The 16,080-nt window shown below is 35.7% G+C and overlaps 1 protein-coding gene across 1 annotated transcript; it reads left to right on the forward strand.

Moving 5' to 3' along the window:
• Nucleotides 1-7,453: 7,453 nt before the first annotated feature.
• LOC144452864 (small nuclear ribonucleoprotein E-like) lies at nt 7,454-13,716 on the forward strand. Its single transcript, XM_078144053.1, has 5 exons — nt 7,454-7,578; nt 8,724-8,750; nt 9,825-9,887; nt 11,964-12,042; nt 12,267-13,716. Exons 1-5 carry the CDS (start codon nt 7,531-7,533, stop codon nt 12,323-12,325), a joined length of 276 nt encoding a protein of 91 aa, XP_078000179.1. The 5' UTR covers nt 7,454-7,530; the 3' UTR covers nt 12,326-13,716.
• Nucleotides 13,717-16,080: the final 2,364 nt, after the last annotated feature.

The following is a 16,080-nucleotide window of genomic DNA, read 5'->3' on the forward strand; positions in this document are numbered from 1 at the left end:
AAAGGTCAAAGTAGTGAGAGCCAGTGCTAGCTCAATTTAGAACTTATATCAAGAATTTTTTTTCACCATTTACAAATAGAAAATCATAATATCTATAGAAAGTTATAAACTATATTTAATACCAGAGCAGGGTATGTATTCGTCTATGCCTTGCTTAACAGTAAGAGTTCAAAGGTGACCATCAAAATCCTTCAAAATCCCTGTACACCATGAAATATGCACCAAAATTGGAAATAAGTGAACACTAGAATTTGGAAACCATATTTCTGCAAAAGACTCAGACAAGATATTAAGTGTCTGCTTCATGATCATTAACACGAGTAGTTCAGCACACAAAAACTTGTGAAATTCCATAGAAATGTGCCTTTTAAAAATTAAAATTACTTTTCTCCATAGGCTAACATGGTTAAAATAATGTAGAAAAAAATTGAAATTCCAAAAAAATATTTCCACTAATCATTGTGACATGCAATTTATGACATTAGTCATTCTAATTAATAAGAGTATTTCAAGACAAAAAAAACCGGTGAATTTATATAGATAAATGCCTTTTACAAATAATGACAGTTTTCCACATGTTAACCTAATGGCAAAAAAAAAACAGTCAAACAAACATACTTCTACTAGCCATTGAGACATGTGATTTAAAACATAAGTCAAGGATATTAATATACACCTATCCTGAAAATTTGGTCAAAGAATACTTACAGGAAATTTTTTTTAAATTGAAAAGCAAAGCGCGCCCTCAGTGGTAACGTTTATTTTGACATTTTGACAACTTAGAAAAACACTCATTTCTCATTATTTTTCGACCACATTTGGTGAGCAGTACAATTTAGTGTACCTAACAACATATTGACGGCATTAAGCCTAAATTCATTTCCCCTTGAATAAATCAACTGGTTAGGGTTATGCATAAACATATTACCCACAATACAACCCTATGATGACATTTGACCCCCAAAATTCATTCAATCAATGCAAGTAATTTTTATACATCTATCCTTAAGATTGGGTCAAAAAATTCAATCAGAAAGGTACAAAATTAGTCTGTTTTCAAATAAATTCGCGCCCCCTAGTGGCAATATTCAGGTAAAAAAGTACTCTTCTTTAGATGACTTTGGCAATGTTCAATACCCAACATGGGGCTTCACAAATGTACTTTATTGTTAATGTATCTTTATGAAATTGTCAAGTTACATTGCCAACTAACTTATCTACCCGACACTGAAATTGGGGGGTCAAAGGTCAAAGGTCAAAGTAGTGAGAGCCAGTGCTAGCTCAATTTAGAACTTATATCAAGAATTTTTTTTCACCATTTACAAATAGAAAATCATAATATCTATAGAAAGTTATAAACTATATTTAATACCAGAGCAGGGTATGTATTCGTCTATGCCTTGCTTAACAGTAAGAGTTCAAAGGTGACCATCAAAATCCTTCAAAATCCCTGTACACCATGAAATATGCACCAAAATTGGAAATAAGTGAACACTAGAATTTGGAAACCATATTTCTGCAAAAGACTCAGACAAGATATTAAGTGTCTGCTTCATGATCATTAACACGAGTAGTTCAGCACACAAAAACTTGTGAAATTCCATAGAAATGTGCCTTTTAAAAATTAAAATTACTTTTCTCCATAGGCTAACATGGTTAAAATAATGTAGAAAAAAATTGAAATTCCAAAAAAATATTTCCACTAATCATTGTGACATGCAATTTATGACATTAGTCATTCTAATTAATAAGAGTATTTCAAGACAAAAAAAACCGGTGAATTTATATAGATAAATGCCTTTTACAAATAATGACAGTTTTCCACATGTTAACCTAATGGCAAAAAAAAAACAGTCAAACAAACATACTTCTACTAGCCATTGAGACATGTGATTTAAAACATAAGTCAAGGATATTAATATACACCTATCCTGAAAATTTGGTCAAAGAATACTTACAGGAAATTTTTTTTAAATTGAAAAGCAAAGCGCGCCCTCAGTGGTAACGTTTATTTTGACATTTTGACAACTTAGAAAAACACTCATTTCTCATTATTTTTCGACCACATTTGGTGAGCAGTACAATTTAGTGTACCTAACAACATATTGACGGCATTAAGCCTAAATTCATTTCCCCTTGAATAAATCAACTGGTTAGGGTTATGCATAAACATATTACCCACAATACAACCCTATGATGACATTTGACCCCCAAAATTCATTCAATCAATGCAAGTAATTTTTATACATCTATCCTTAAGATTGGGTCAAAAAATTCAATCAGAAAGGTACAAAATTAGTCTGTTTTCAAATAAATTCGCGCCCCCTAGTGGCAATATTCAGGTAAAAAAGTACTCTTCTTTAGATGACTTTGGCAATGTTCAATACCCAACATGGGGCTTCACAAATGTACTTTATTGTTAATGTATCTTTATGAAATTGTCAAGTTACATTGCCAACTAACTTATCTACCCGACACTGAAATTGGGGGGTCAAAGGTCAAAGGTCAAAGTAGTGAGAGCCAGTGCTAGCTCAATTTAGAACTTATATCAAGAATTTTTTTTCACCATTTACAAATAGAAAATCATAATATCTATAGAAAGTTATAAACTATATTTAATACCAGAGCAGGGTATGTATTCGTCTATGCCTTGCTTAACAGTAAGAGTTCAAAGGTGACCATCAAAATCCTTCAAAATCCCTGTACACCATGAAATATGCACCAAAATTGGAAATAAGTGAACACTAGAATTTGGAAACCATATTTCTGCAAAAGACTCAGACAAGATATTAAGTGTCTGCTTCATGATCATTAACACGAGTAGTTCAGCACACAAAAACTTGTGAAATTCCATAGAAATGTGCCTTTTAAAAATTAAAATTACTTTTCTCCATAGGCTAACATGGTTAAAATAATGTAGAAAAAAATTGAAATTCCAAAAAAATATTTCCACTAATCATTGTGACATGCAATTTATGACATTAGTCATTCTAATTAATAAGAGTATTTCAAGACAAAAAAAACCGGTGAATTTATATAGATAAATGCCTTTTACAAATAATGACAGTTTTCCACATGTTAACCTAATGGCAAAAAAAAAACAGTCAAACAAACATACTTCTACTAGCCATTGAGACATGTGATTTAAAACATAAGTCAAGGATATTAATATACACCTATCCTGAAAATTTGGTCAAAGAATACTTACAGGAAATTTTTTTTAAATTGAAAAGCAAAGCGCGCCCTCAGTGGTAACGTTTATTTTGACATTTTGACAACTTAGAAAAACACTCATTTCTCATTATTTTTCGACCACATTTGGTGAGCAGTACAATTTAGTGTACCTAACAACATATTGACGGCATTAAGCCTAAATTCATTTCCCCTTGAATAAATCAACTGGTTAGGGTTATGCATAAACATATTACCCACAATACAACCCTATGATGACATTTGACCCCCAAAATTCATTCAATCAATGCAAGTAATTTTTATACATCTATCCTTAAGATTGGGTCAAAAAATTCAATCAGGAAGGTACAAAATTAGTCTGTTTTCAAATAAATTCGCGCCCCCTAGTGGCAATATTCAGGTAAAAAAGTACTCTTCTTTAGATGACTTTGGCAATGTTCAATACCCAACATGGGGCTTCACAAATGTACTTTATTGTTAATGTATCTTTATGAAATTGTCAAGTTACATTGCCAACTAACTTATCTACCCGACACTGAAATTGGGGGTCAAAGGTCAAAGGTCAAAGTAGTGAGAGCCAGTGCTCAATTTAGAACTTATATCAAGAATTTTTTTTCACCATTTACAAATAGAAAATCATAATATCTATAGAAAGTTATAAACTATATTTAATACCAGAGCAGGGTATGTATGGGTTTTGATAGCAAAGTTATCAATGTAGAAAATAACATATACATGTTAGTGTATACGTTTGACTACCACTGTACTACTAATAGTGCTTTGTTTAAAAAGTGGCTTTCATTGGCAAGAGAGTTTGTCATGTGCTATCCAAAACAGAAATCACTTTAGTCCTAAGTCTATGCCTTGCTTAACAGTAAGAGTTCAAAGGTGACCACGCAAAATCCTTCAAAATCCCTGTACACCATGAAATATGCACCAAAATTGGAAATAAGTGAACACTAGAATTTGGAAACCATATTTCTGCAAAAGACTCAGACAAGATATTAAGTGTCTGCTTCATGATCATTAACACGAGTAGTTCAGCACACAAAAACTTGTGAAATTCCATAGAAATGTGCCTTTTAAAAATTAAAATTACTTTTCCCCATAGGCTAACATGGTTAAAATAATGTAGAAAAAAATTGAAATTCCAAAAACATATTTCCGCTAATCATTGTGACATGCAATTTATGACACTAGTCATTCTAATTAATAAGAGTATTTCAAGACAAAAAAAAAAACGGTGAATTTATATAGATAAATGCCTTTTACAAATAATGACAGTTTTCCACATGTTAACCTAATGGCAAAAAAAAAACAGTCAAACAAACATACTTCTACTAGCCATTGAGACATGTGATTTATAACATGAGTCAAGGATATTAATATATACCTATCCTGAAAATTTGGTCAAAGAATACTTACAGGAAATTTTTTTTAAATTGTAAAGCAAAGCGCGCCCTCAGTGGTAACGTTTATTTTGTCATTTTGACAACTTAGAAAAACACTCATTTCTCATTATTTTTCGACCACATTTGGTGAGCAGGTACAATTTAGGGTACCTAACAACATATTGACGGCATTAAACCTAAATTTATTTCTCCTTGAATAAATTAACCGGTTAGGGTTATGCATAAACATATTACCCACAATACAATCTTATGATGATATTTGACCCCCGAAATTTATTCAATCAATGCAAGTAATTTTTATACATCTATCCTTAAGATTGGGTCAAAAAATTCAATCAGGAATGTGCAAAATTAGCCTGTTTTCAAATAAAATCGCGCCTCCTAGTGGCAATATTCAGGTAAAAAAGTACTCTTCTTTTGATGACTTTGGCAATGTTCAATACCCAACATGGGGCTTCACAAATGTACTTTATTGTTAATGTATCTTTATGAAATTGTCAAGTTACATTGCCAACTAACTTATCTACCCGAAACTGAAATTGTCATTTGTCATTGTTCATTTGGCAAGTGTCAAATCCTAGCATTTTCAGTCAAAGTTCAAAGTTGATATTGTCCAAGAGTGGTGCACACAGTTCACTCTAGTTCAAATCCATTTAGATGTCTACAACAACTTTGAAGCAAATTTATTCCTGGGATAGGAACACACTGAGAGTACTTAGCCCTGGCAGACTTATGTTAGTACATTTCACTTCAATTCCAATCCGGATAAAATGTCCGTTCTCAGAGTACCTGGCCCTGGCAGTCTTGTGTTACATTGCACTTCAATTCACATTACCACCTGTTACAGTGCACAAATTTGAAAACATGAAAAGCTCCAGAGTGCGTTTTCTTTTTCGCTGTTACATGTTCTGTCATTTCTTCTTTGTGAGCACTCGATAGATACGAGCGCTCACAAAAGAACAAACGAAAGTAAACGTAACAGCAAAATTAAAAAGGGCCGGTGGAACGCGCTCTGTACACGAAATCGAATTTTAATTAAATTGGCCCAAATCCATCACGACACTGAGTGCAAAGTGGAGGTTCCGACATGTGTTACCTTTTTGGCTCACTAGATTGAATATATATAAATCTGATTGGCAGAAGGTCAGAGTGAATGTGATTGGAAGAACCGAATCAAATGAAAAGAAAGAAACTGTGAGGTACAATTACAATATATAGAGCCAGTTCAGGATAAAAATGTTTTTGTGATCCATTAGGCCAAATAAAAAAATGTTCGGTTCCGGTTACCCAATCCCACCTAGTTTTTCACGCCGACCCTAAACTTTTTTTTACTTATTCAAGAAAATTAATAATAAAATCGCGAAAATCGTAGTCTCGCAAGAAATAGTGGGTGCGGAAATTGACATCAACTTAAAAGACAATATAACACTATTCTTCCAATCTGTAATGGCTGTACATCTGATAGGAAGAAATAAACAACACAGAGACCATTTCGAAAACAATGGAAAACCTGAACTAGACACTCACCCATGAAAAAAAATGAAATACAAAATCTACCTACCCCGCCTATTTTAAAATTGAATGTAAGCGGAACCACACCATTTAGGCGTAAAAAATGTGTGGTTCCGCTTACATTCAATAAGTAGGGTAGGTAGATTTTTTATTTTATTTTATTATATTTTGATCCGACTTTAGCTAAACCACAGACAAGTATAGACAAGAGACATATTTCTTCTTAATGTCTAGTTAGTTGTCTGTGATTAATGGAAGTACAAGGAGTGGATGTTTACACTCACCATAGACCCTCCACACTCACTGCGTAATGTGTTAATTGGGCAAATAACCCGCCAGTTTGTTCATAGTGAAAAGGACAAATAATCAATTTCGCGATTTTCTGGATTTCTAATATTATTTTCTGTATATTTCAAATGAAGTTTTAAATACTGTTTCCTCTCCTTTTCTTTCCATTTCCTACCTGCTGATATCACTGTCTTATAAGAGTTTATCAGCTTTGCATTAATTAGTAGCTTGCTAGAACCCTAAACTCACTATTTGCCCAAATTTATGCCGTGAGTGTAAACATCCACAGATCCGACTAATGATTGGTAGCATTAGTCGGATCAGTAGATAATTGGTTACCATTGGTTACCAGTTCGTTTCAGGATTGATTACAATATTTTACTGTTTACATATTCTACGTAAAATTCTACAACGTCTCTTCATGGCCTAACTCCAGAGTACATTTGTGATCTTCTCCAGCCATACACATCGAGTCGCACTCTACGTTCTACAAACAAGAATCTGCTTGCAACGACAAATTACAGACACGTCACCTATTGAGGTCGTTCATTTTCAAATGTCGCCCCCAAACTATTTGCCACTTGACATTCGCCAAGCCTCCAGTCTTGATTATTTCAAAACAAAACTGAAGACTTATTTGTTCACCAAAGCATATATGGTGTGCTTTTATCATTCAGCGCTACTGAACAGAACATTGCTCTGAAAATCAGCGCTATAGAAATTTGATTGATTGATTGATACCTGTTGTACAGTAGAATTCAATAAGCATGCCTTCTACAATACAGTAAGCTCCATGGATAAGAGTACAGTCGTCTACTTCCTATTTTGGGAGGAGTCAGTAATTATGAGATTTGATTGACTTCTAAATAATTTATGATTTCACAAATGAAATATTCGATCATGGCTGATCATAGCTATACCGGCGCCGGATGGTATTGATTCGACCGGCTATGTTCTACGCCTTCTACGTAAAATTCTGCATCGTCTTTCGTTTTTATACGCGAAGCATTTGCGCAGGCGTAAACGTTTAGTGTACGGTACCCGCCATTTTGAATTACTGCTGTCATTGCTGTACCACGTGAAGTACAACATTTCTTCTCTTGGAAGCAGTTTTAGTGAAACGAAGATGGCCTACAAAGGACAGAAAGTACAGAAGGTTATGGTACAACCTATTGTATCCTTTTTTTGTCCCAAGGAACTCTTAAGGACGTGAGAGGTGTACTACGTTAATATCTAATCTACGGACAAAGCAATGCCAATCGTCAATGTTCACAACAACTTGTATTTGTAACAAACACATGGTGACATGACACTAAGAATATAGGATACACTTGATCGTGACGTCGAATACCGCATATGGAAATGCTAGTTGATCTTAGTATTTAAGTCTTGCCACAATTATGTGTACCCATAATATGTTAGTTATTGGTGCAATGCTCGTTGATAGTTACAAACATTAGCATTCTATTACATGAAAAGTTGTAACATTACAGCATTACGCTACTAGTACTCGTTAGACTCACCATGGCGTTAGTACGGGTCGAAAGTTTTTCCTACCTTCATGGATTTAACTGGCTTCCCTGAATTGGCATTTTTTTGCATAAACCTTAACAAAATTACTAGCCAGGTAATTCCGTTTTATGGTGATAGCTACAATATTAAATACTGTTGTACTTTATACTGCCATTGCCAATGTTAAGAAGGCTTGGAAACTGTTATTGTTAACGTGGAGAGCGAAATCTGGTAAAACTTGCATTCATTTCCATACACAGTGCCATGATTTTGACGGGAACCTAGAACAAGCAGTTAGCTAGATTTTACTGCCCTTTACAAAAAACAGTATACTGTACTCTTACACTGACAAGCTAATTTTTAGCACAACTGAACTGATATACAGTGATAACAGATAGGGTTTAGTAGTGCTATAGCCTATGTACATGTCTTTCCCTCATGCAAATCACAATGATACGGTAAGAAAACTGTATTTCCGATGTCAGAGCTTGGATGTCTTCAAATTTCCTTTGCCTTAATGATGATAAAACAGAATTTGTTATTAGTTATTTTTTCTGGGAAATATGATCTTGCTTACAATGGTGGACAAGAAATTTGTATTACATGTATTTGTGATGTGTTGATTTCTGCCCAGTGTCAGGCAAAGAGCCTTGGAGCCATCCTTAATTCTTGTCTTACAATGAAGCCTCATGTTAGTCAGATTTGTCGTTCTTCCATGTTTCATATTTGCCATATTGCTCTTGTTCATAAATACTTATCTGCATGCAGTTTGAGTGTTGTCTAATTTCCTTAACACTGTATTTATAGAATCTTATTTTCAGATATCTTCAAAGTGTAAGTATCTCTTCCGGTGTTTTCGACATGATTTTTTAGCTCCTAACGGGCACCACTCAGAGGGGTTCAGTTCATTTGTCTGTTCATGCATGAGTGCCCCTCATATCTCTGGCATGCACCAACTGATTTCAACCAAACTTGGCACAAAGATAAAACATTCATCGTGATACATTCAAGACGTTCTGGACATGTTTTTATCATGTTATTCTCAGTGTCAAAGTGAATGTCAACAACAGCAATTTTGGGTCTAATATGTGGGCAGGGGCACGTATGCCATATCAGCAAAGACACAACAATAAAAAAAATAACTAATTAGACAGTGAACATGTTTATTTGCACGGAAGTGTCGAATCAAAATCAAGATTTTACTATGTGTATTGAATTTAGTGATCCGTAACCACATACTTGGTACATTGTAACATTTTGTATTTATTTTAATCAAACTGTATCGATACACCTGTACTACAGCCTGAGCCTACATGTACATGTATCGTAAAGTGAAGGCCATTTTACTTTATCGGCACAGATCAGAAAGTAGGGAATACATGTATGTCTGATCATTGTATGCTTTTGCCAAACAGTGTTTTGTTGGCATGTTAAATTGGTTCAGAGGACACACCGTTAACCACATACATGTAGGAAGAGATGGGGTCCCCAAACTTTTGTGTGTCTCAGTGGCATGTCAAATTGACTCAGAGGCCACAGTTTGCCAGTTTGAAATCATGAAGGGGAAATCTACATTGTGGTCTGGTTTAATATCATATTTATACAAAATTGAAGTTGATTTTATAAGCTTTTTCGTAGTTACAACATATTTTAAGCTTAATTTTCACAGTTTATACTGACAATGCTTTAAATTTAGCTGAAAGCTTTCGACCAATTCATACAAGTTATTTACAGGTAGTATGAGTAATTTCCCCTTGCACTGTCTGCCAAATTAAATTAAAGTGTGCCTGACATATCCTAAATTGTCCTGCCAAATTTTCCATGTGTCAAAATGTATGTATTGTTCACAGGAACTATTCAACCATCATGACTTCATATTTATTGCGTTTGTTTATGTTCTTAACACAGAGGTCACGTATTCAAGTGTGGTTATATGAGCAAGTCAACATGAGAATAGAAGGACATATCATTGTAAGTAGAAATGATTTAGCTGTGTCTATAACAGTGTTCTCACCAGAATAAATTGTATGGATGCATGATTTCACAATTTGTGCATTTTACAGACAAGAGTGCCCCTTTAAAAGTACCCATTGTGCCCAAGCTCAGACCACTATAGAGAAGAGGCGCAAGGTCACTCATTAGATTTTCCAAGTAAAAAGTGTCAGACATTAGAAAGGCAAGAAAATTAGAATTTAAATTATACAATGGCGGAATTTGGTATTGTTTTATCTTCTTACTGTGACAAGGACAGCTGTCTTGGAACATGATACTCATATATTTGGTCCCATGACAATAAAGACACAGTATTAAATCCATAAGCTTTTTAGCAGGGTCCCAAGTCCATAAGTAAAGACTATGTTTATGTTCCCCAGGGTATATAAGTACAAATATCTGAAATGTCACTATGCCATGGTAGGTCTGTGTCTGGGTAGACTGAAAGGTCCAGTGGTTGGTCTGCTGATGTAACCACTGGGTACTCTAAAAGGTCCAGTGGTTGGTCTGCTGATGTAACCACTGGGTACTCTAAAAGGTTCAGTGGTTGGTCTGCTGATGTAACCACTGGGTACTCTAAAAGGTCCAGTGGTTGGTCTGCTGATGTAACCACTGGGTACTCTAAAAGGTTCAGTGGTTGGTCTGCTGATGTAACTACTGGGTACTCTAAAATGTCCAGTGGTTGGTCTGCTGATGTAACCACTGGGTACTCTAAATGGTTCAGTGGTTGGTCTGCTGATGTAACCACTGGGTACTCTAAAATGTCCAGTGGTTAGTCTGCTGATGTAACTACTGGGTACTCTAAAAGGTTCAGTGGTTGGTCTGCTGATGTAACCACTGGGTACTCTAAAAGGTTCAGTGGTTGGTCTGCTGATGTAACCACTGGGTACTCTAAAAGGTTCAGTGGTTGGTCTGCTGATGTAACCACTGGGTACTCTAAAAGGTTCAGTGGTTGGTCTGCTGATGTAACCACTGGGTACTCTAAAAGGTTCAGTGGTTGGTCTGCTGATGTAACTACTGGGTACTCTAAAAGGTTCAGTGGTTGGTCTGCTGATGTAACCACTGGGTACTCTAAAAGGTCTAGTGGTTGGTCTGCTGATGTAACCACTGGATACTCTAAAAGGTTCAGTGGTTGGTCTGCTGATGTAACCACTGGGTACTCTAAAAGGTTCAGTGGTTGGTCTGCTGATGTAACTACTGTACTGGGTACTCTAAAAGGTTCAGTGGTTGGTCTGCTGATGTAACCACTGGGTACTCTAAAAGGTTCAGTGGTTGGTCTGCTGATGTAACCACTGGGTACTCTAAATGGTCCAGTGGTTGGTCTGCTGATGTAACCACTGGGTACTCTAAAAGGTTCAGTGGTTGGTCTGCTGATGTAACCACTGGGTACTCTAAAAGGTTCAGTGGTTGGTCTGCTGATGTAACCACTGGGTACTCTAAAAGGTCCAGTGGTTGGTCTGCTGATGTAACTACTGGGTACTCTAAAATGTCCAGTGGTTGGTCTGCTGATGTAACTACTGGGTACTCTAAAATGTCCAGTGGTTGGTCTGCTGATGTAACTACTGTACTGGGTACTCTAAAATGTCCAGTGGTTGGTCTGCTGATGTAACCACTGGGTACTCTAAAAGGTCCAGTGGTTGGTCTGCTGATGTAACTACTGGGTACTCTAAAATGTCCAGTGGTTGGTCTGCTGATGTAACCACTGGGTACTCTAAAATGTCCAGTGGTTGGTCTGCTGATGTAACTACTGGGTACTCTAAAAGGTCCAGTGGTTGGTCTGCTGATGTAACTACTGGGTACTCTAAAAGGTCCAGTGGTTGGTCTGCTGATGTAACCACTGGGTACTCTAAAAGGTTCAGTGGTTGGTCTGCTGATGTAACTACTGGGTACTCTAAAAGGTCCAGTGGTTGGTCTGCTGATGTAACCACTGGCTACCAGGTGTATTAATTGTAAAGTGGTTTGAGCAGTTTTGGAAGTAGGTATATAAAAACTAATATGATTATTATTGTTGTTGTTGTTGTTGTTGTTAAATGATTCTATTCATTTCATTTGTAGGGCTTTGATGAGTACATGAACTTAGTGTTAGATGATGCCGAAGAATATCACATGAAGACAAAAAACAGAAAACCCCTAGGTATGACTAAGTACAAATTACAACTGTGATCTGGATAATATGCATGTAATACCTAGTACTATGAGTATTATATTATACATGTATATAGACTTACATAGTAATACCTAGTACTATGAGTCTATATTTCCTTAATTGGTGTATCCCAGTCATCATACATTTGTTGAATGACATAACTTTGTATGTTTTTCTTATCTATTTATCCTATGTTCTTTCTCTCCATACAGGGAGAATATTACTTAAAGGGGACAATATAACGTTAATTCAAAATGTTCAGCAAGACTAGATACACTCCTTTGTGTGGGAATGAAGTCTGGATTTTTTATGAGAAGAAACATTCCTTGGGACAAGATGTAGTATGGGGTGGGGAGGGGGTGGGAGATAAAGCTTCTATACAGCGGTACCAGAAACTATCTCTCATGTTTCAAGTAACTAGATACAATCAGTAGCGGTTATTTTGTATATGTTACTGTCGAAACATAATTATGCAGATTTCACTGCCATCAGACAATCTACAACATACTTGTAACTTTTGTTGAGAAATAAAAGATCACTGTGTGTAGGTTTCACCTACCATCTGTGATAGCAGTAAAGATCAAGTTTATGGTAGTAAGATGTGTTGAGTATGTTTAATGTATGCAGTGAGACATAGATATACCATTGCATGTATATGTATGCAGTGAGACATAGATATATCATTGCATGTATATGTATGCAGTGAGACATAGATATACCATTGCATGTATATGTATGCAGTGAGACATAGATATATCATTGCATGTATATGTATGCAGTGAGACATAGATATATCATTGCATGTATATGTATGCAGTGAGACATAGATATATCATTGCATGTATATGTATGCAGTGAGACATAGATATACCATTGCATGTATATGTATGTAGTGAGACATAGATATATCATTGCATGTATATGTATTCAGTGTGACATAGATATACCATTGCATGTATATGTATGCAGTGTGACATAGATATATCATTGCATGTATATGTATTCAGTGTGACATAGATATATCATTGCATGTATATGTATGCAGTGAGACATAGATATACTTGAATGTACATACACATCAAATATGGCAGTGGTAGATTCTGTGTATCAATGCGTAGAAGCTTTTGGGGAGGATGTGACAAAGTGTTATGGATTGTCATTTTGTCTAAACTGTACTTTATTTTGTAGACTTCTTTGTACAGTACATTTCATTACATTTTGAAATGACACTTTAGTAAGTCCTAAAAAAATTGTTTGGTTCTGGTTACCCGGCTCCACCTAGCTCTTCACTACCGACCCTAAACATTTCTTTACGTATTCAGGAATAAATAATAAAACACAAACATTTTGAAGTCTCGGGAGAAACAGTGGATGCGGAAACTGACATCAACTTAAAAAGACAATATGCAACTGTTCTTCCAATCTGTAATGGCTGCACATGTACATCTTATGGGAAGAAACCAATTACATAGAGACCATGTGGAAAACTACAGAAAACATAACTTCCTAAACTAGACATTTGCACATGAAAAAAAAATCTTCCTACTCCACCAATTCTAAAATTGAGTGTAATCAGAACCACACAATTTTTTTAGGTCTAAGGTTCATTCAGGAAAGGAGATATTGCATTTGTACTTTGCAAATTTATTTAAGAGGTATTAAACAAACTGAATATTTGAAGCATGCTTTTCTGTTTTGTCTTTTACATGTATTTACCAAGTGTGCTAACATGGCATGCAGGGTTCTTACATCCTAAGAAGTCCTTGTCAATCAAAATGAATTCTATAAATTGTCCAAATACCAGAAAAATTACTTTGTGACCAATTTTCCCTACAAATAAGATTTGTCACGTATGTTTTAATGCATCAGAATAAGATCTGAGTTATGACATTTAAGAATATATATATGTGTGTTAGACCTGAACCTGCTTCCAATCGAAGTACACAAAATGTATGAACGGTGAAGATATCTATTCCAACATCATTGAAACATTACCTAATACTATACTAGTACCGAGTGTCTTTGTACAATGTTTAGTAGGGTCTGATCGAATGAGTACAGCAATTGTGTACATCATTACGAATAAGGCATAACAAATTAGAAATTTGGTGCCTCTTACAGTAGCCTGTTTACAGCACTGCTGAGGTGCATCCTTAGCTGGTCTAGCCCGTGAGGGCTACAGGGCTAGGAGGTACAACCAGCTAATGATGTATCTCAACAGTGCAGTAAACAGGCTATAGGGTTAGGAGGTACAACCAGCTAATGAATCGCAACATGTCCCCTTTCACTCCTCATTTTTTGAAGCTTTGGAACAATCTCCCATGTCACATCAGACAATGCACAGAAATTGACACTTTCAAACGCAAGTTGAAAACTCACATTTTCACCCAGATTTACAGTGTGTAATCTAAACTGAATTACTCTTACCAATCATTTATTTAGATTTAGTCGATTTAAATGTACTCTTTAAATCATTTTAAATCATTATAACTTTGCCATTTTTTTTTACAGCCATACTTGTAATTGCAGTAGCTTTTGATTTATTTCAAATGTGAAGCGCCTATGAGCACTGTCGTGGATATATGGCGCTATATAAATGTTTATTATTATTATTATTATTATGAATGATGTATCTCAACAGTGCAGTAAACAGGCTATAGGGTTAGGAGGTACAACCAGCTAATGAATGATGTATCTCAACAGTGCAGTAAACAGGCTATAGGGCTAGGAGGTACAACCAGCTAATGATGTATCTCAACAGTGCAGTAAACGTGCTATAGGGCTAGGAGGTACAACCAGCTAATGATGTATCTCAACAGTGCAGTAAACAGGCTATAGGGCTAGGGAGGTATGACCAACTAATGCTGTATCGCAACATGTCCCCTTTCACTCCTCATTTTTTGAGTAACTTCCCTCCCTTCTAGCTTAGCATATTTTGCGTGACCTCTGATTCTCTCCCCCCCCCCCCGTCTTAAATAATGACGGCTCCCTAATGCATATTGTACGTGTTTGTACGTCATTCCATTTCTTTACAAGTTTGTGAAAAACTATTCCCACATTACTTCATGCAGGCATGACACATGAATGTATTGAAATCATCTGACACCATTTGGATCATAGTCGGTCTAATGTAGACTTGCAGAAATGTTTTGAATGTTCTATGCACATGTATCAAATGATTCCCATATTACACAAATGAGACGAAATGTTGTAATCTCTGTTTTACTGATAAACTATATATAATCAATGCTGATAAGAGCTAGCATACTACTGAAATACATACTAAAATCTGAATTAGTCCCAAAATGTCGCCATAAAAGTAAATATTCCCTCACCAACTACAGAAGTAAATATTCCCTCGCCAACTATAGAAGTAAATATTCCCTCGCCAACTATGGAAGTAAATATTCCCTCGCCAACTATAGAAGTAAATGTTCCCTCGCCAACTATAGAAGTAAATATTCCCTCGCCAGCTATAGAAGTAAATATTCCCTCGCCAACTATAGAAGTAAATATTCCCTCACCAACTATGGAAGTAAATATTCCCTCGCCAACTATAGAAGTAAATATTCCCTCGCCAACTATGGAAGTAAATATTCCCTCGCCAACTATGGAAGTAAATATTCCCTCGCCAACTATAGAAGTAAATATTCCCTCGCCAACTATGGAAGTAAATATTCCCTTGCCAACTATAGAAGTAAATATTCCCTCGCCAGCTATAGAAGTAAATATTCCCTAGCCAACTATAGAAGTAAATATTCCCTAGCCAACTATGGAAGTAAATATTCCCAGCCAACTATAGAAGTAAATATTCCCTCGCCAGCTATAGAAGTAAATATTCCCTCGCCAACTATGGAAGTAAATATTCCCTCACCAACTATAGAAGTAAATATTCCCTCGCCAACTATAGAAGTAAATATTCCCTCGCCAACTATAGAAGAAAATATTCCCTCGCCAGCTATGGAAGTAAATATTCCCTAGCCAACTATAGAAGTAAATATTCCCTCGCCAACTATAGAAGTAAAT

Source organism: Glandiceps talaboti, chromosome 23, assembly GCF_964340395.1.
Source record: "Glandiceps talaboti chromosome 23, keGlaTala1.1, whole genome shotgun sequence".
Lineage (NCBI taxonomy): Eukaryota > Metazoa > Hemichordata > Enteropneusta > Spengelidae > Glandiceps > Glandiceps talaboti.

Bases quoted from the DNA above. Each gene is read 5' to 3' on its own strand.
- LOC144452864 (XM_078144053.1), top strand. From the start codon at position 7,531: ATGGCCTACAAAGGACAGAAAGTACAGAAGGTTATGGTACAACCTATT. The intron at 9,888-11,963 runs GTAAGTAGAAAT...TTTCATTTGTAG, and splicing joins GAATAGAAGGACATATCATT to GGCTTTGATGAGTACATGAA. The intron at 12,043-12,266 runs GTATGACTAAGT...CTCTCCATACAG, and splicing joins AAAAAACAGAAAACCCCTAG to GGAGAATATTACTTAAAGGG.